Source organism: Ixodes scapularis, unplaced genomic scaffold (genome assembly GCF_016920785.2).
Source record: "Ixodes scapularis isolate PalLabHiFi unplaced genomic scaffold, ASM1692078v2 PGA_scaffold4__175_contigs__length_147842914, whole genome shotgun sequence".
Lineage (NCBI taxonomy): Eukaryota > Metazoa > Arthropoda > Arachnida > Ixodida > Ixodidae > Ixodes > Ixodes scapularis.
The window spans coordinates 4,022,266-4,041,778 of record NW_024609879.1 but is presented as its reverse complement, the minus strand read 5'-3'; the positions used below and the strand labels follow the sequence as shown (position 1 = coordinate 4,041,778).

Below are 19,513 nucleotides of genomic sequence, written 5' to 3'. Positions count from 1 at the left end.
TTCACTTGAATTGCACGAAAAAAAAATGATTGCAAGCTCTTGATAAATTAATCGTTAGCAATACTAAACCACAGGAACGTTGTTAACAAGCCTTCGTTTTGTGTAGACTTTGAACTACGAAGGTTTATTGTGTCTTGAGTGGTGGTGGCCTTGACGTTTCGTTGATGACGTGTTCATGGTGAGAGGGTGGCGTGGCCTTCCATGTTTCGTTTTGCACGACCGGACGAAGTTGTTCCAGTGTGGATTGAGATTGTAGTGTTCGCTTAGCAAGAGGTTTAGAGGTAGGTTACATGCACATTTTAGGTTTATATCTTAGGTTACATTACAAATACCCAAACTACATCTAATCGATTACTTTTTAAGCATTTTTTAATAATTTGATTACTTTTATTATGAAGTAATCACAAGAGTGATTACTTCTATGAGCCGCACTCAAATACCGTCACTGGGTGATACTGCGACTGCCCAGCTACGTCGCCAAGTTTGGCGAAGGAGAGATTGAATGAAAACGCTCGGTTATTTCCTCGAAATTACAGCGCAACGAAGAAGTTTTCTAGCCAGTGGCGATGCGTGCGAATATCCCTGAGTCCCACTAGGGCCAGTAAGCTCGCGTAAAATGAAAAACATTCAATTTAATATCGTTGCACCGCCCCTTTAAACGGCGAACAGTGAAGAAATTTTATGTTTCAACCCGGACGAAAAATTTTGTTGTTTTCGAAACCTAAAGTAGTCGCTAAACTAACTGCTACTTTTTCAAGCACCCGCTAGTTCCTTTTCCCCTCATGTAATCGAGAAACCTAACTTAATACTTTTTAACGTAATCGATTACTTTTTTTAGCGCCGTGTACAAGAGTGATTGCAATAGGACATAACTTTTCTATTTTGCGTTTCTATTTTTTGCCTTCTTGTTTGGTTGCAAGGACGTGAGATAACTGGTGAACTAAGTGGCAGATAGAAATCAAGCTCAACGCTCCGTCTTTTGCTCGTGTTAACTCTCATTTAAATATTTCATCCTCGGTGATTATTCGATTAAATACGAATCAAGTGCATGCCTATATAGGAAAAGATCAAATAATAAACAAACTTTAAATAGAAATATGTATTCGGAATTATCTTTGCGGCAAAGGTTTGATCAAAATTATAAAAGGCCCGTTCTGATTTAAATCAGAATTCAGATTACATTGACTTTTATTCTCCACACTCACCACAATATGGTGGGCTAAAAAGGAAATTCCGACGATGGCTCCGGCGAGAGCTTTCCCGCGCTTTGCTTGCGAAAAGCAGAACCCTCTTGCACTCCTGGGGCTAGAAGACAAAAGGGTTGCTGGCGCTCCCTTTGCCGAGCGCCTGAGCGGACGAGAGTGGCGCCGCGAACAGCTGTGGCGCTGCCATCGGCTGTCGCTTGTGTCAACTTCGCGAAAGATGCGGACGCCACCGTATCTAGACGGATGCCGTCGTGTCCTAATCAACAGCAACAAGCTAAACGTGAACGCAACAAAACTTAGACGCGAGCGTACTCCTCATTATGCCGTACCTTTGTGAAAAAGGACAAGACGGTCGGTTAAAGTTACTCTTAGCAGCTCAGTACAGCGACGGCTCAATGTAATAAAGATCCGTGTGGACTGTATGGCCAACATTCCCAACACTCTGGGAGGAGTTTTGAGCAAACATCTGCGAAGCCTTCTTTCAGCCGAGCAACTGCATAAATCGCTCTTTTCTTCGGAGTAATTATGGACGACAATACTGTATTAATTAGTAAAATAAAATGCTAAGGAGCATATATACTTTCAATTTCCAGGCCCGGCGTGGACACCTATGAATCACAAAGGAAATCTTGCATTTCTGCGATTCTCATTGAAAACAGAAATACCCAGGAGTATTGTAATAGCGAAGGTCATGGCAACTTGACAAAATATGAAGTTCACTGTTTCAACAAATGCTTTTTATTCCTCAGTAACATTTCCAACAGACTGCAGTATTAGCCCCCGTAACGTTGCCATTCTCATGGATACCGACGCTCCAAAGGCGTCGGTGTACGTGGGAGTGTAAACATAATTTCGTTTTGTTGTGATCGACTGCGCTACAAACGCTTGTTGCGGTTTACGGCGAAAAAACACATTGGTGCTATCTATCGGGTAAACCTGGAACGCTCCCGACCTGCGTATATATCGCTGATCATTCTTTCACCGCGCGCTAAACCATTTCTCACGGAGAGCGCCTATGTTTGATCTTAATTATTATTTATGTATTAATACCGCAGCCTTAGACTAGGCCCTTGCAGGTTTGGGGTCCAGATCAAAGATGCATAAAATAGAATAAAACAGATTTCAGCCATCGTGACACATTACTAACAGTGAAGGTATTAGCAGTACATTACACAATGACTGACGAAATAAATAATGCCCAAATACAAATTGTCGTCAAAAACACAAGAACAGAATAGCGAGAATCAGAAAAATTGATCGAGTACTTTATTAAAGTCAGAGGAGATAAAAAAAATACCGGTGATCAGGCATTCCAAATCGATATAGGGCGTGGAAATTATTAAAACTTATAAATGTTAGTTCGAGCAAATATTGGCTGAAGGGAAAACTGAGTGATTTCTAATTTACCTGGAAGATAGTTGTGTTGAATATAAGCTTGAGTAAATGCAGAGTTTGATATCTGAACGGTATTAGCGCACACGTAGAGAGAAGATAGAAGATACGGGATAGAGCGCTACTCACAACTTCATTTACTACGATGAAAAAAAAGAAAGAAGAACATCTTAAAAATCCCTTTCCCTAAAAAAGAGGAAAAAGGAAAATGAAAAATGAATAGAAGGGTGTTCCCTCGCGGGCACATGATTCAGACACCAGATCCGTTGTTGGCTGTCACGTTGCCATCGTGCAGGGTGTTTCGCAGCAATCTTGGCTCGTGCGGGGTCTTCATTGTTAGATGAAGACAAACATCTGATCATTTGTCGGCTGTCGCGTTGTCATCTTGACTGATGTCTCGCGGCAACCATGGCTTATGCGGGGTCTTCATTGTCTCTGTTTTAAGAAGTCGTTTTCCTTGTGTGTTAGTGCAACCGATTTTAACACTAATGCACTCCTTATCCGCAGAGAGGATGTAGTAAGCTTCCAGTACCTCGCAAGTCAATTTTTCTTTGTACCCCCCTAGGATGCTTGTTTCCCCGAGGACCGAACTGCATGTGCGCTCTTTACAGTGTGTTGCAAAATGTCATCCTACTGCGGCTTTGAGGGAGTGGTAATATCTTAGGGTGATATATTTTTACGATGTTCTTACTTCTCTTCATCTCAGTACATAGAGTTGTGAGTAGCGCTCTATCCTGCATCTACTCTCTTCTCATTACGTGTGCGCTAATACCGTGTAGATGTTTAATTACCAACTAGCCCAATTATCTACCCTTTTAGAGTTTATATTAAATTGAATACAAATGTTTTACTGTCACGATCATTCTAGGTTGTTGGAGAGACATTATGCTATTTGTAGACATCAACAACTTTGGGGAGTCCGACCTTTAAACTTTCCATAAATAAAACGAACGACTCTTTTTTGAACCATCTAAGGATTTAACATGTCTTATTTAGTGTAGAAGCCGCAAGTTATACTGGAATATTCAATATTTGATCTTATTTATAAGTTATATGCTTGCAGTTTAAAGGAGATTTGAAGCATGTTTTAGTTTGTATCGTAGAAATCTCAATTTTCTAAAAGAGGAGGAGCAGATATTTTGAATATGTCGTGACAAGCGAAAATCATTTGTTAAAGTTATCCCAAGCTATTGGTACTCATTTACCTCAGTTATCATAACGCTGTTTATTTGATAAGTGAACTTTAAAGGTTTACTTTTTCTAGTGACACGTAAACAAACCGTGTTTGCATCACTCTTCAACCAATGAAAGAGAGTGCCGCGCGCGCAGCTGGCCACGTGGGCAGCGCGGCCGTGGCCCAGCTGTTATCGTGCCTGCTTCCCACGCGAAGAGCCAGGGTTCGATTCCTGGGCGCGACGCGTCTTTTATTTATTCTTGCAATTTACTGTTCTGGTGAATTCGAGAACTCTGTTGCACGTTCGAGGTTAGAATGTTCTATGCGCGAACCTTCTACGCCGATTGTTCGAGAAGCCCACGCGCGTACTTAAGGGGCTCCGCGTGGCAAGCCGCAGTCAGTCTCGCCCCAGCGCTCGATCCTGCGGTTTCGCCGACATCGAACCCCGCGAAGCTCTGCTGTTTTCTTTTCTTCCCTTTCTTTTGTTTTGGACACAGGTTCGCCCCATTAAACGTTTAGTTTCTTGAGTTATCATCGCCTCATCAATTGTCATTCGTGAAAAGAGTAATTAAGTAATGTTCGATCAGCAGCAATGGATATCTTCTTGAAGAAAATACAATAATTCGCCTATAGCCGAATATTCACATTAGAGTCACAACAAAACAATATCGTTTATTTAAACCAAAAATAATAACGGACCAGACACACTGCCCTGGGGCACTTTAGAGGAAACACCCAGGATACCCGAAGAATCGTGACCGACTTGTACAACCAGGCTATGGTTGAACAAACATGCCCCTATCCAATTGATAAGCTCTATTGGAACTAAAGTAGTAAAGTTGACCTTTGGGCTTGTCTAGCCTAACGGCCTAGCCCAAGCTAGGCTAGGCGCTAAATACCTCTATTGGTATACCAAGACGCTGTAATTTATAAAGAAGTTCATCGTGTGGGGTTTTGTTGAGGGCATGCTAAAATTAAGAGAAATAGTATCGACTTGTTTAGACGTGTCAGGTGTAGCTGCTAGCTCATGTACTAGTGTGACAATTTTCGTATTGGTAAAATAATTTCTCTGGGGCCCAAGTTAAAAAGAAGTTAAGAAACTGTTGATTTGTGTCCTTTAAGTTTCCAGATATGTTGTATAAGTTTACATGTAGCACCAGTAGTATAAATTGAACGGTAATGATTGACGACTAAATGATCACCCTTTATATGAATCGGTACAATGCGTGCAACTCCGCCAACCACTTGGGAGCACACATCAACGAAAGGAAAACTCAAAAGACGACTGTCAGAAAGAGGGAAATAGATTCGGCATACCTACGGAGAAAGGCGTTCGGAATCTTATGAAGTCCACTACTCAACTTAGTTTTCATATTTGATCTCATGTTTAACTCACCGTGAAAATATAAAAACATTTTAATTCAATGGTGCTGAGCTAGCGGCAGCAAGCGTGTAGATATATTTATTTGAGAATACATATAGGAAATATAAGTTGATTGTTTGGCTATTTACTGCAAAACATAATGTCTAGTCGGATCAGGACGGTTCGAGGGCTACTTGATAGATGGTGCCAGTGCTCTAGTGTGTTCTCTAATGTTCTCTCGTTGTACGCCGCCACTCGCGATCGTACAGTTGATCACAGTCAAACGCAAATTAGGGATCTAGCCTTAAGGCAACACAACCTTTACAACCGCTTAGGGCCAGAGCATTGAGGGTGTGATGCGTCTGCAACGCCGCTACGCCGTACGGGGCCTCGCAATGTTGACCAAGTGAGACAATGTTTCCCCTCCATCGCCACTGGGATCGCAGGTGGGCAGCCCCGGCCACCTGAACAGTCTGTCTCGGCTCCTGGCCAGCCACTCGCGGGCGGCGCTACTGAACTATGTGGGCTTCTCGCTAATCGTGTTCCTGTCGCCCGCGCTGCCGCACGGTTCCTCGGCGTCGCGCCTGCTGCCACTGAGCCACAGTCAGCACGTGCTCCACGTGCCCGAGCAGCTGCAAGCCTGCGTGCACCTTCTAGCCCGCACGTATCGCTTTGGGACGAGGATGCTCGCCAGGCAGGCCATCCTCGGAGACGGAGCGGATTCTAAAAATAGCAGGTGGGGCCGTCTAGGACACAATAGTTCGTTTCACCCTATGTGCGAGCGAAGCCGACGCTACAAGCGCGAGCATGCTGCTTGTAACAGCGCCTGTAGTGCACTAGCGCACGCGCAAAGCAGGAACGCTGAGAGTGTTGGGCTCGCGCTTCTAGCTTTGACTTCGCTCGCACAAAACGGGAAATTACATTACAAGCTTGCAGAATTAAACTTATGCATAGGTGGTTTTCGGAGTTTGTTTTCTGCCCTTCATTATAAGTTCTTCCGATGGCATTTTTGTTAGATTTTAAATTTTTGGAAATTCGGATTCACGATTTTATTTTTTTGTGTTCTCAGTTGTTCAATATTCAAAACAAAACAAAAATATATTTGGACATAAAACTGCACTAAGTTTATAAGAATTCACTAGTATCAATAATATTTATCCACTTAGATTTCGTGTTTGTTTCCTTGCTATTGATAATATTGTCAGAACTGGAAACAGTGCACAAATAACAGAGAAGGGACAAACGCTGGCTTCGAATGCTGTCCCACGTTAGAACTTCTAAAAAAAATGTGTAGCTTTAATTGACGTCGATAGATTAGAATCAGTAAACTCTAGACGTAGTCGCTGGGAAGCTAGTTTTCTTCTTATCCTATTCCACCACTCTTCCTGCTGCGCAGAATGAAATGCTGAAGTGATCTCTGCTGTCCGATAAAACAAACCAGTTCATAGCTTTCAGTGTTATAAAAGAGATTTATTGGTGTAAGTTGAGCTGGTTGGTACATGTTAACCAAAAGTGAAAAAAGAGCTTTAAAAAATATCTTACACAGGGACAGCACAAACGCATAGCTGACAATCAACCATTCTTTACTATCTTCATCATCTTCAACCCTTGACCTAGCCTTCATCTTCAGCTTCTCGACTAATACATGCTGATGAAATTAAGTCATTTGTATAACATTTCAAAACTTGTGAGAAACAAAGTAATATCTTCAAAAAGTTATAATAATTAAAATTATAAAAAAATAAAAAAATTATAAAAAATAAGAAATTAATAAAAATAACATTATAAAATAAGCACATGTAAGTCATACGTTCTCACTACTAGTCGCTAGGTTTACAGCACATTACAGATACTGGGAACCGCGATCGAATTACTGTTAGTACAATTATCTGGACGCAGCTCATCGTAGATATTGTTTTTCTTCGTCATACGGCGTGTTTAAGGAACAGTTACACTATAATCTGCATTTTTCTCAATAGCTAATGCCTCGAGCGACTCCCTCGCGTGTTGATTTCTGTTCCTTGCAAGAATGCTGACGTTGGTAAGGGCTGGACTACACTCGAGTCCTGCACTGGGCTAAAAGGTGTCCTGCAGTGCTCTTTATTGTCGTTTAGTGCTCTCGAGTTCTATCTTTAACACATCGGCTTGTTTAGCCGATATAGCACTTGCAAAATGGGGGAATGTGGTAGACTCCAGTGTCGCACCGGGTATATCGTGCCCTATGAGCAGTGTTGCACTTCTTCCCCTGGCTGGCTCTCTTATTTACTCGGCGGCTCATGGAGTATGCCTTTTTTTAGGCAAAAGAAACCACCTGCCAGTTCTGTCTTCCAGCGATCTTTTTTTAATCTGTGAGAGATCCGATGAAGACCGGATCACTGCGACATTCCTTCGAGTTTCCTGTGTCTCTGCTTCATCGCTGTTCAGCGCTGTGCGTTGGAGTCTCTTGCATAGGTTTTCGCACACACCTGCCAGGAGATCATTAGGGTATCCGGACTTTTTTATTCGAGAAATTTGTCTGGCGAAACTGGACTCAGTCTGATGGTGACACGGTTTTTTACTGCAGACATAAGTGCCGTGGTGGCGATACTTCGCTTAATAATTTTTGAGTTTCCCGAGTATTGGGGAAAAAATCCTTTGCATGAGCGGGGCTGGTACCTCCAGCACATGTGATCATTTTTTGAATTTTCAGGCAAGGTTCAGGATCTTAATGTAGTCGTTTTCTGGTAGCTCATGCCTGAAGGCTAGGCTTGGATGACTTTCCTGAAAGCCTTTCTGTACTCTGTCCAGACACCCATTCTTGTCTTCTCAAACCTCTGGGGTAGTCACACTTTACTGCCAAGTGACTTGACTGGGGCTGTCTAGTAGCGGCTGGGTGCTTTCTTAAGGCCAGTTCAGTCACTTGCGTTTGAGCGTGTTTGGCTGCGTTGCGTTGAGAATCGAAAGCGAGTCACCGGCATATCTGTCCTTCGTATGAAGCGTAGAATTCAATTCAAGGAATCATCTTGGCACGCGATATAAGCAGCAGGGATGTCCTGGTTTCTTGAAGTCGCAACGCAGTCAAACGCAGTCAAACGCAACTGTCTGAACCAGGTTTTTGTTTGTCCTTGATGCGCCTCTCCGTCTGGCCCACGTACATCCTGTCACAGGACAGAAGATATATATACGTAACACCAATGGCACATTCGCAAAACTGAGTTGCGAAACGCTTTGTGCCTATTCCTCCTGTCGCTTCCGACTCATCTGAGTTTCTGACAATCCTATTATACAGGTCGGCTAGTTTATTCGGCGCAAAAAAGACAACCGGTTAATGAAACCGATTAGCCACCTCCTTCAGGTTGTGTGATCATTTTTTTTTTCCGTAGGGTAGGACCACAAGCCTGCCCTTTTTCCTGAGTGAACCGTCAGACTGCTCATCACCGCCTTTATTTTTATCTTGTTTTTGTTTTCGAAGGTTTCTGACGCGTCATAGAGAACTTAATGATCACCTCAACATTATTTGTGCGATTCAAGAAAGCTGAATGGCCATTTCTGAGAGTGGAAGGCAAAGCGGTTGCGTCACTTGTGGTAGATATGACCTTATCTTGAATATCTACGAAAAAGCTATTAAACTCACTGGTTAATGACATATCACTGAGTTGCAGATTACCTATTTGAAGGCCCTGGATCGGTGCCATCTAGCCCAGCTTGCCGTCTCAAAACAAGGAATATACCAACCCGCGGATATGACGTCGTGTCGCTCAGGTTGCACTGCTGTCGGCGCAGCGCAATTGGAGATCAAGGCTGATTGTAGGGCGAGTTGGAACTGAGACATTGACGACATAGTGGCACTTTTAGCCGCGGACGAAAGGGTAAAACAGGACAACATAACGCACTAACTTTAACTGTTTAATATCAAGAGAAACATGAGCATAATTACCCTGCGCTATCGCGCCACTCAACCAATACCCTGCCATGCCGCTGTTCGCAAGAAGTGCGTCTCTTTATCCGCCAGATTGATCGATAACACGCTCACGCACCAATTCCCGTAATTTTTGTCATGCTTGCCCCAATGATTTTCCGTTTTATCATTGTGTCTACTGATGATCTTGCATGACTTGAACTCTCCACTTGAAGATAGAGAACCGAGTTTTAAGAGTGGGAGCCACTCATGCCATGAAGAGCGTTTGCCGTTTAATGGCAAAAAGTTGCTGCTCAAATTAGACACATGTGCGCATGCACCCACCGTTGAGTAGCGAGGAGGATAGCGGGCGGAGAGGCGCACACACTTGCCGGCAGTTGACGCTTTCAACTCCTGCTCGTAGCCCTTATGGCAAACGAACATAAAGGCGCTAACAATAGACAAGGACAAAAAAGGAACGAAGAGGGGGGAACAGGAGGAGCGCACGTCCTGTTCTCCTGCCTCGCAACACATATGGCAAACGCGGCCCAAAAACCACGTGACTTCAATCGATTGGTTGGAAACATACTAAGCGCAAGAGCAGACGCTTCACTTACAGTGAATTTGCTTTCTGCGCACGCCCAGTGCCGAAACCTGGTTTAGGCAAACGAGCTCTTGTTTATCAACAGCGTCCTGATCTATGTTCAGACGCATAAATGGTGGAGCTGGCGGTAAAGCGAGTTGTGAAACCTGTCGCTTGCCCAAAGAGGGGAGGAAATTTACTGGGCTTGTAATATAATTCAGAATTCTGTTCGAATAGAAGAAAACTCGGGCTTTGCCACCGTGGGAAGCGCTTGTTTCCTTACACACTAGAAGTCAGCAGGTATGGCCCGCTGCCAAAAACATTGGGAAGCATCAAGCATCAAAGGTATCTTGATGATCCAGATAAAATCTAGAGAAACTGGAGGTTCAGCGTGCAAATTATGAGACTTTTCGGGGCTCGCGAATAACCCGGGATTCCGCTGAATTAAGCGCAGTGCACAGCGACGATTCAGCTTCCCATTAAGCTTAGCAGGAAGCCTATATTGGTGTATAATTCACACCCATTTCAGCTTCATTAAAAACATAGCAAGAAAACGCTGCTCGTTAATTTTTAGCGAGGCATATGCCCTCTAAATTTAGCGAGTTGCTCTTTTGCGTTAAACTTTCTTGGGGCCTTTTTTGTAATGAAATCTAGCCCTCAACAGTTTCCGTTTAGGATTCCTTGTCTGAATTTCCAATGAGGCGAAATATCCAATACTGGACATTCAGGCACGTAGGATGTTCAGGCAGGTTGGACATTCCGTCTCGGTTGAATTTTTTGTCTCGTTAGACATTCAGGCTCGTTGGACATTCCGTCTCGATTGAACCTTCCGTCTCGTCGGACATTCAGACTCCTTGGACATTCCGCCACGACTGAACCTTCCGTCTCGTTGGATATTCAAGCTCGTCGAGCCTTCTGTACAATTGGACCTTCTGTCTCGTTGGACATTCAAACTTTTTGGACATTCCGTCACGATTGGGCCTTTCCTCTCCTTGGATATTAAGGCTCGTTGGACATTCCGTCTCGGTTGTACCTTCCGACTCCTTGGAAATTCAGGAACCTTGGACATTCCGTCTCGATTGGATCTTTCGTCTGGTTGGACATTCAAGCTACTTGGACATCCCGTCTCTATTGGACATTCCGTCTCTATTGGACCTTCCGTCTCATTGGACATTCAGGCTCGTTGAATATGCCGCCACAATCGGATCTTTCGTCTCGTTTGACATTCAGGTTCTTTGGACATACGGTCACGATTGAACCTTCCCTCTCGTTTGACACTCACCAGGATTGGACCTTCCATCTCTTTGGATATTCAGGCTGGTTGGGCAATCCGTCACGTTTGGTCCTTCCATCTCGTTGGACATTTCGACTCATTTGACATACACTTCCGCTTAGACCTACGTGTCGTGGTATATTAAGACTCATTGGACATTTTGTCTCCCATGACGCATCGAATAAACACGCAGAAAAGAGGTCGTGGGGTCAACCAGGAAGACAGTCCGGTGTGTCGCTTTTCGGTAAGCGAAATGAGTGCAAGGAATACAAACGATTGGTCTTTGAAAGGATTCTCGTCATTTATGCGTCACGTGGTCACATTTCAAAGTAGAAAGATCAAATATAAAAATGTTGGCATTTCTGAGAAAGGAACAGTAGGCACATGTCGGAGCTTCCGGCTTCTCGCGGAACGTTATTCATTTCCCCCTTTATGTGCTGAAATAAGATGTACATATGTGTGTGCTTCTTCTATTAGCTTTATGGTATTTTATTAAAACGTATACCTTTTGAACGCCGAAGGCTTCTTCCTTCGAGAAGCAAAGCTTGGAAGAACTACTTCGCGCAGCGCATAAGTAATATGCACCACTTTTTTTTGTTTTCTTTTATATGACAACGACTATTAGCCCAGAGAAGCTCGCGTGGCGCCCCCTTACGGCGAACCGGGGTAACGTCACGGCGAGGAGAGAATTTTTCCCCGACTCGCCTCGCTCGCCCTGTGGAGGCTGTGACGACGCTAGCTGACGGCGCGCTTGTTTCTATTTGGCATGTTTTTCGTGGGAAGTGTAAAGTTTTATATGTGTCTTTATTGAGGTATGGCCTGTAGCTACAGGCGAAACCTCAACCAACATTTTAAGCACGGTTGACAGGGCAGACAACGCATAAATCACAGCTGGTATATAAAAATGAAGAAATATGGCCACAATTGCAGGAGCACCACTATAGATTTACATCTCGCACAATAAATGCTGCTGATGGTCTGAATGAATTGGCAGGTTATGTATACTATATTTTCTTGTATCTCTTTTTTTAAGTAAGATCGCCGAAGCAGAAAAGCTGCATGCTAAATACAGTCTGGGCCATGGGGAGAGAATCACAAGTAGGACAGCCCAAGTGCAGGGGCAAAGTAAAAAAGCAATGAACATTTATTATATACATTGCTCGCATTTGATTTTTGCTGGATTCCGATAGTATTTCAATGAACTACACGTGTGGTATCTGTGGACTTGTTTATATCGACCCTCAAGTAATGTATAACAAACGTAAGCGAAGGTGTCCAGCTCGTTATTAGTCCCTTAAGCCCTAAAATTGAGATTTTACTTAAATCGAATTGTCCTCAAGCTAAAATATCAGAAGCTTTTCTCACGCAGACTGTCGCCCTTCACAGGTTCCACATTTTCTGCACTAGTGCTGGACAGACGTTCGAATGCTTTCTTTTACTTCTGTTTTCCTCTGTTGTCAGAGAGTCCAGCTGTAGGAAGTTTGAAAGCTGAGGAAGCTTTTGGGGACCTGCAGCAGTGTCTCTTTTAATTGTAAATGAAAATGTTTCGAGACTAAACGGTGTATTTTCCGAATACCCAAGGCTGGAATAAAGAATGTCAGGAAAAAGTATAAACATTCCAAATTGCGGCACTATAGCTGTGCATATTTTGGGCAGTTCAATACATATCATACAGGCAACTGGGGGCAATTCAGCCGTTTTTGCTGCTACCATACAAACTAATTTCCAGTAGTTGTGCATCTTCTAATAAATATGCTTGCATACATGTATAAACTATATAATTAATTCACGAAGAAGCTACATTTATGTAAAACAACCCTGTTCAGCGAGCACTTCAAAGATCATCAGACGCAGGGCCTTTAAAACATATGCGAACCAGCGCATACAGAGTGGCAGCGCAGAGTCGGGGTCGCGAGCTAATTTGCAGACCACCCAAAGGCCCATGATATCAATGCCACTTCAAATGCATTGAAAGGGGGATGTAATATCGTCCCAACTTATGAACATGTAAGGAACAGAATTCCAGCGTCTGAAACACTTGCGCCACCGCTTCACCGACCACTCGCAAGATTGTCTTGTGTCATGGACGGACGGGGAGGTTCATCGGCGGAATTGCCTCCGCCGATAGCTTTCGGAATTTGTAACCCAATTTAAAAGGTAAAAGGGACAAGCAGGCTTCTAAAATGTACAAAAGTACGTCAGTATTGGCCTAACTCAACGTCTTGTACATCGGGTAAACGAAGTCCAGCTCCTCGAAGAGCTTGCGGCACACAACGCCAAACCAGGAAACCGGTGCTGGGAAGCGAGCCGATGCGAGATCGCGGAGTGGAGTCCTCCGCCTGACGTCACGGTGCACCTCACCCAATCAGGGCGCGGCGACTGCAGCGACGCTTGTGTTCGCTCTCGGGGCTAATAGGAAACGAGATGATCAAAGTCGATCAATTCAAATGAGTCAGTGTCCTCGCAACTCCTGATATGACGGGGATTCACCCCATGAACGCAGTCTCCTCGGAGGCAAAAAAGCCCTTAGTTGCATCCGGTGTTGCCTAACTGCCATTCTTCAAAATAAAAAAATGGCGTACGAAACGTTTATTTGTTCAAAATTAGAATGTGTTGCTGCTAATCTTGAATCCCAATCGAAATTAGTAAATTACTCAGCTTGAACCATTCTACTACTAGAAGTTCATTCATGCATATTCCCGTGTGGTTGTCTCGTCGCCTTAAAAACTCCCGCAATATTTAGCGCATATCCGTCTCGACTAACGCATTTAACCAATCAATGCTGCCAATCCACGATAGTGGACCGGAACAGCCTCCCTGAGTCGATCATTTCAAATACTGAATCAACGAATTTTAAATCCCTAATGTTGCCGTGTTTGTTTTGCTATGTATAGTTAAGACATCCAATCTGCTCCTTTATTTCTAACCTTTCATTTTATCAGAAAAGCGTGTTCTATTTGAGTTGCTTGTTTTATTGAATTGTTTTTTTTTGTATTGCCCCTCGCGTAATGCCCTCAGAAGAAAGCCCCGAGTCAAAGAAATTAATTAAGTAAGTAAGTAAGTAAAAGTACAATATTCAGTTTAATGTTATTTTAAGATAGTTTTTGCGTTTTTATGTTTCTTTATGTTTCATTTAGATACGAGGACGAGATGCGGACCCTAGTGGCTGGTGCCAGGAACGTCTTGTCCAAGCTGCTGACTCGCTCTTGGCTGGACGCCGCTGAGTCTCAGGCCGCATCCCAAAACCTGGACACTTTGCGCACCGTGTTTTTGAGGGAGTCCGAGAAAAACTCTGGTTCTCTGCAGACCTACTACGAGAAGGCCATCAGTTGGAGAAAACGCGCGGTACGCTTTTCGCCTTTTGTGTTTTACTTCCTATTTCGGTGCCTGAAACGCGTCTCGAACTGAAGCGTCCAACACTTACCAACCATCCACCGAATCTGGTCCCAAAGTGGAAACAAATGCCGTCACAAAAGCCGCCGTGTCGTGTTTTTCGATGTCACAATCCTGGCCATCGGGTCTGGAAGTTCTCTAGGAGGAGGAGGAGGAATAAACTTTTAATAAATAGAGCTTCAGGCGCTGATGGTTGGGCGCCCGCCCGGTGGGGGGCCTCCTCTAGTCCGGGAAGCCCTGGTCCGCGCTGACTTTCCGGGCTCTCTCCACCAGGCTACGCTGGGCTGAGAGGTCGGAACTGGTCAGCTGGCCCACCCACTGCTCGTAGGTTGCGTGAGGGTTGGGGGCGAGGGATGGGGTTTGCTGACACTCCCAGACCATGTGGTACAGGGTGCCAGGCTGGGAGCAAAATTTGCAGGTAGCAGAATATAGGGTGGGGTACATGGCGTGCAGTAGAGTGCCGTGGGAATACGAGTTAGTTTGTAGCCGACGAAAAGCGGTCGCTTCGGCTCTGGATAGGCGGGGGTGCGGTGGCGCGAACTGTCGTCGTTCGTGGCGGTAATGAGCGAGAATGTCCGCGTATTTCTTAAGAGGAGTAGGTTTGAAAGTGCATGGGGTTTGCGTGTCGTCGCCTTCTTGAGAAGCTGCCCGGTGTATATGAGCGCGGGCAGCGGCGTGTGCCGCTTCGTTTCCCTCGAAGGACTCGTGTCCGGGGGTCCAGACGATATGGAGTTCTGGGAGTTGACGTACGTTTTGTAGAACTTTGAGGGCCGTTGGTGATATGCGGCCAAGTAGGAAGTTGCGACAAGCGGCTTGAGAGTCGGTCAGTACAGTGATATATTCGTTGCCAGTGGTGGCCGCCAAAGCAATGGCGAGCTCTTCTGCTGTCTCGATAGACGTAGTGAGAATTGTAGCTGCCGTCAGTTCTTTGCAATGGGCGTCGGTGACGCTCACGGCGTGGGCTGGTTGTTGGGGGTACGGGGAAGCATCCGTGTAGCGAGTAAAAGAAGAATCCGGGGAGTGTTCGTATTGGGTTTTGAGGGCTCGTATCCGGGCTTCTCGCCGTGCCTTGTTGTAGATGGGATGCATGTTTCTTGGAATAGGTGCGACTTTGATGGAATGTCGGATGGTGAGAGGGATGCGTTTCTTCTGCTCGCATTCTGCAGGAGGCGTGTAACCGAGCCGGTAGAGCGTAGCTCTTCCTACCGATGTGAGTTTCAGTCGGGTGAATTGTGAGACTCGATGGGCTTCTTGTATTTCCTCCCATGTATTATGGACGCCGAGTTGTAGGAGTTTTCGTGTGGCCGTCTTTGGGGGTAGTCCCAGGGCGGCCTTGTAGGTTTGGCGAATGGCAACGTTCAGTTTCTCCTTCTCCGCGGATTTCAGGGCCAAGTACGGTGTCCCGTACGTGACTCGGCTGATAAGGATAGCTTGAATGATGCGTAAAGTGTCGGTTTCTTGTAGTCCAAAGTGGCGATGGGAGACTCTGCGGATGAGGTGCATGAGTTGAGTTAGTGTGCGCTGCTGGAAGAGGATGGTCTGGGCGCCTGAGCCATCTTTTGGTATGTTGAGGCCCAAGATGCGAAGGTGTGGGACGTTGGGGACGGGTTGGTTGTCAATGGTGAGCTCTGGATCTGGTATGGGGTCTTTGTTTTTCTTGTATGTTCTCTTGCACAGCGTTAGAAGGGCAGATTTTTCTGGGGCGCATTCAAGTCCCCTGGGTTGCAGGTATTGTTGGGTCACCTGGATGGCTGCTTGAAGTGCGTCTTGTTGGTCCCCCGTTGATCCGGTGGGGACCCAGAGTGTTAGATCGTCTGCGTAGATGGCGTGATGTAGGTTTGGGATGGCTTGTAATAGGGGTGGCAAGTCCTTCATGGCGATGTTAAACAGTAGGGGGGACACTACCGACCCTTGTGGCGTTCCTTTTGGTATGGTTGTGAACGTGTCGGATCGAAGGTGTCCGATACCCACTGTTGCCGTGCGGTTGGTGAGAAATGAGGCGAAGTATTTGTATGTGCGCTCGCCACAGTTAGTGGATGCGACGCCTTGAAGGATGGCCTGGTGTGAAATGTTGTCGAATGCCCCCTTAATGTCTAGGGTCAAGATCGACCGCTTGCTGTGGTTATTCAAGCTGTCCAGTACTTCCTCCTTGAGCTGAAGCAGTATGTCCTGAGTGGACAGATGCGGGCGAAAGCCGTACATTGTGTCGGGGAAGTAGTCTTTGTCCTCAATGTGAGGCGACAGCCGGTTGTGGACCATGTGTTCGAACAGCTTGCCAACGCAGGAAGTGAGGGAGATGGGCCTGAGATTCTTGGGGTTCAGGGGTTTGCCGGGTTTTGGAATAAGAGTGATGTCCGCGTGTTTCCACTGAGGAGGCAGGGAGCCCGCCAGCCAGCAGTCGTTGATATAGTCTAGCAGATTTTCCAGTGCTACGTGATCGAGGTTTCGGAGTAGCTTGTTGGGTATTTTGTCTCGACCCGGGGTGGTGTTGCGGGTGAGAGTGTATACCGCCGCCTCGATTTCAGCCAGTGAGAATGGCTCGTCCATTTCAGGGTTGGGGTCACCCGTGTAGTCTGGTGCCCGCTTGGGTTGGGCGTGTGACGGGGCCGCCAAAGGTTGTTTGAGCTCATCTAACAAATCGGCTTCAGTACCCGGGTGGTTGTGAATTAATCGGCGGAGTTGGTGGGTCGTGACCGCCTTGGACTCGCCGGTCCCCAACAGGGAGCGTAGCAGGTGCCAAGTTCGACGGGTCCCCAGCGTTCCTTGGATTTTGTTACAAAGTTGCATCCAGTTTAATTGGCTAAGTTGGAGGGCGTATGTTTCCGCTTCTGCCGTTAGTTTTGCAATGCGGGTCTTCAGTTTGCGGTTTGTCTTGTTTTTCCTCCATCGTCTGAGCAGCCCGTTGCGGGCGTCCCAGAGGTGGAGGAGATGGGCGTCGATGGCGGGATTGTCCTCCGTAAGGGAAAGTTCCTTGGCGTTTTCCCGTGCCTTCTCAAGGAGCTGGGTAGTCCAATCCTCGAGGCTTATGATGGGACCGGTGGGAGTTGCTTCTGGGAAATTTTTCCAATTGGTGATGCGTGCCGTGCCAATTTTTTGGCTCCTGGTCCTTTGGTGTGGGATTTGGAGCTGTATTATGTAATGGTCACTGCCCAGAGTTTTGTCCAGGCGCGACCATGTAGCCTGTTTGATGTTGTATGTAAACGTCAGGTCGGGGGTCGTATCCTGCGAGACGCTGTTGCCAATTCTAGTGGGAATGTGGAGGGAGTTATATAGGTAGAGTTGATTTTGTAGAGTAGCTTCATGTAAGCTTGTACCCTTTTTGTTGTTTCTGGGGTAACCCCAGGCCGTATGCTGGGCATTGAAATCCCCGAGGACCACGAGTTTGTGGCCTCTGGTACGTTGGCGGACGATTCTTAGAAGGCGGTCAATCGCCGAGAGAGTCTGTGTTGGAGGACTGTAGATGTTAAGGACGTACAGGCTGGTTTCTGTCTTTTTACGGGGTAGGAGCTCGACGAAAGTATAATCTATCGTTGTAGGTAGAGTGTGCGTTTGGGCGGTTTGGGTGGCTTGAACAAGGACGGCTGTTCGGGATGTTGGATCAGTGGCATATGTCGTGTAACCCCGAAGCGACACGTTGTCCGTATTCGTTTCTTGAAGGGCGATGAGGTCTGGCGAGTGTTGAAGGGCGAGGAGAGTGAGCGATGGTTTCTTGTTGCGAAACGAGCGACAGTTCCACTGCCATACGGTCAGCGGGGGTGGAGGTGCGGATGAGTTTTTGGGCGATGGGGGGTTAATCATCATCAATTTGGAGGGGAGGGGACGTGTCGCCGGAGGTGCTGGGTAAGGTGCACTGTTTGGGCCTTTTGCGCGCCTGTCGCTTTGCTTCTTCGATGGTGTGGATGCGCTGATCGAGGTCGATCAACCGGCTGTTGAGGCGTTCTCCCATCTCGTAGATGATGCGCTCAAGGTGGCTAATATGTGTCGGAACGGGCGTAGGGGCGCGAGAGGTAAGTGGTGTGGCCTCGGGGTCCCTATCAAGGGTCGGCCCTGGAGGGCGCTGAATTTGGGGGTGGGCTGGCAGCTCCATTTGCGTGAGGGGTGGTGTGGCATCGGGGTTCCTCTCCGGGGTCGGGTCTTTAGGACGTTGAACTTGGTGCTGGAGTAACAGCTCCACTTGCATGAGAAGTTGCTCGATACGTTGTTCGAGGGTAGTCGTACGTTTATTCGTAGCTTCTAGCTGCTGTTTGAGGAGCGTGTTTTCTTGTTGGAGGGTTTGGATACGGGGGTCGGGGGTTTGTACGGGACGGGTGGAGAGTAGGGGGACTTGGTCATGAGCGTTAGGCGGAGGAGCAACGATGGTTGACCAGCTCACCTGTTGTTGGTTCGGTTGGTTCGGTGGAAATTGTCGTTGCTCAGGAGGCTGGGAATTCGAGGAGGATTGTTGTTGCCACCGCTGTGAGGTGAGAGCTCGTTCCCGGTCTCGCAGTGGCGGAGGCGGTGATCGCAGTTTTTTTCGGCAATCCTTGCTAGCCGTGGGGTGGGCGAGGCCGCAGAGTTGGCACTTAGGGGTGCAGTCGTGGTCTTGTGTGGGGTCCCTTGTGTGGCACTGAGCGCACATTATCGTGTCGGGATTTGGACAGACGTCTTGCCTGTGTCCGAGTTCTCCACAGAGAGAGCAGCACTGCACTGTTTGTCGGTATGGTCGGCAGCGAGTGAAAAGTCCATACGCTTTGATGTAGAATGGTACATGGATTCCTTCAAATGTGACCACTGCCGATGTAGAGTTGCCCAGCATGCGGGCATGTAGTATACGTGCGCCGTTGTATGCCAGGATGTGAGGGAGTTGGTCAGTGGTGGTGTCCGGGTCCAGACCGTGGATCACCCCACGTCTTGTCCCTGGGAGCGGTTTGAGGTAAGGTAGAACTTCATGAGTTGCTGCCCCCAGTTGGATCGTGGAAATTTCGCTCAACGCGAGCGCACAGTTTTCTTCGGGCGTGCCCGCAACGATTAAATTTTGCGAGGCTTGAATTTGCACGGTGACTCGAGCGTAGAAAATGTATTCAGGTATTTTGCTTGCCCGTTGTAAGCTCTGTGCGAGTTGGCGGTCATTCCAGGCAGCTACTCGTAGTCCAGTTCGTGGCCGAAAGACAACCTTGTAGTCGGAGTCGGGTAGTCGGGGTGCTGGCGTGCCAGGTGGACGGTTAGTAGACTGACGTGGCTCTGAGGGCCGCGGCGGGTTTGCTGGTGGGTTCT

The 19,513-nt window shown here is 46.7% G+C and overlaps 2 protein-coding genes across 2 annotated transcripts; both read right to left on the bottom strand.

The window, feature by feature from the left end:
• Positions 1-14,420: 14,420 nt before the first annotated feature.
• LOC121837649 lies at positions 14,421-16,470 on the bottom strand. Its single transcript, XM_042293346.1, has 3 exons — positions 15,992-16,470; positions 14,951-15,928; positions 14,421-14,776 (listed from the first exon to the last, which is right to left on the bottom strand). Exons 1-3 carry the CDS (start codon positions 16,460-16,462, stop codon positions 14,483-14,485), a joined length of 1,743 nt encoding a protein of 580 aa, XP_042149280.1. The 5' UTR covers positions 16,463-16,470; the 3' UTR covers positions 14,421-14,482.
• Positions 16,471-16,890: 420 nt separating this feature from the next.
• On the bottom strand, positions 16,891-18,538 carry LOC115326094. The gene is made up of 2 exons (XM_042293345.1): positions 16,955-18,538; positions 16,891-16,902 (listed from the first exon to the last, which is right to left on the bottom strand). The coding sequence occupies exons 1-2, from the start codon at positions 18,059-18,061 to the stop codon at positions 16,891-16,893; spliced, it is 1,119 nt and encodes a 372-aa protein (XP_042149279.1). The 5' UTR covers positions 18,062-18,538.
• Between the last annotated feature and the right edge of the window lie 975 nt (positions 18,539-19,513).

Coding starts and splice junctions, on each gene's coding strand:
- LOC121837649 (XM_042293346.1), bottom strand. CDS start 16,462: ATGTACGGCTTTCGCCCGCATCTGTCCACTCAGGACATACTGCTTCAG. Junction 15,929..15,991: donor CCATCCAGGTGACCCAACAA/TACCTGCAACCC, acceptor ACGCTGTGCAAG/AGAACATACAAGAAAAACAA. Junction 14,777..14,950: donor GACACGAGTCCTTCGAGGGA/AACGAAGCGGCA, acceptor CACCCCCGCCTA/TCCAGAGCCGAAGCGACCGC.
- LOC115326094 (XM_042293345.1), bottom strand. CDS start 18,061: ATGATGATTAACCCCCCATCGCCCAAAAACTCATCCGCACCTCCACCC.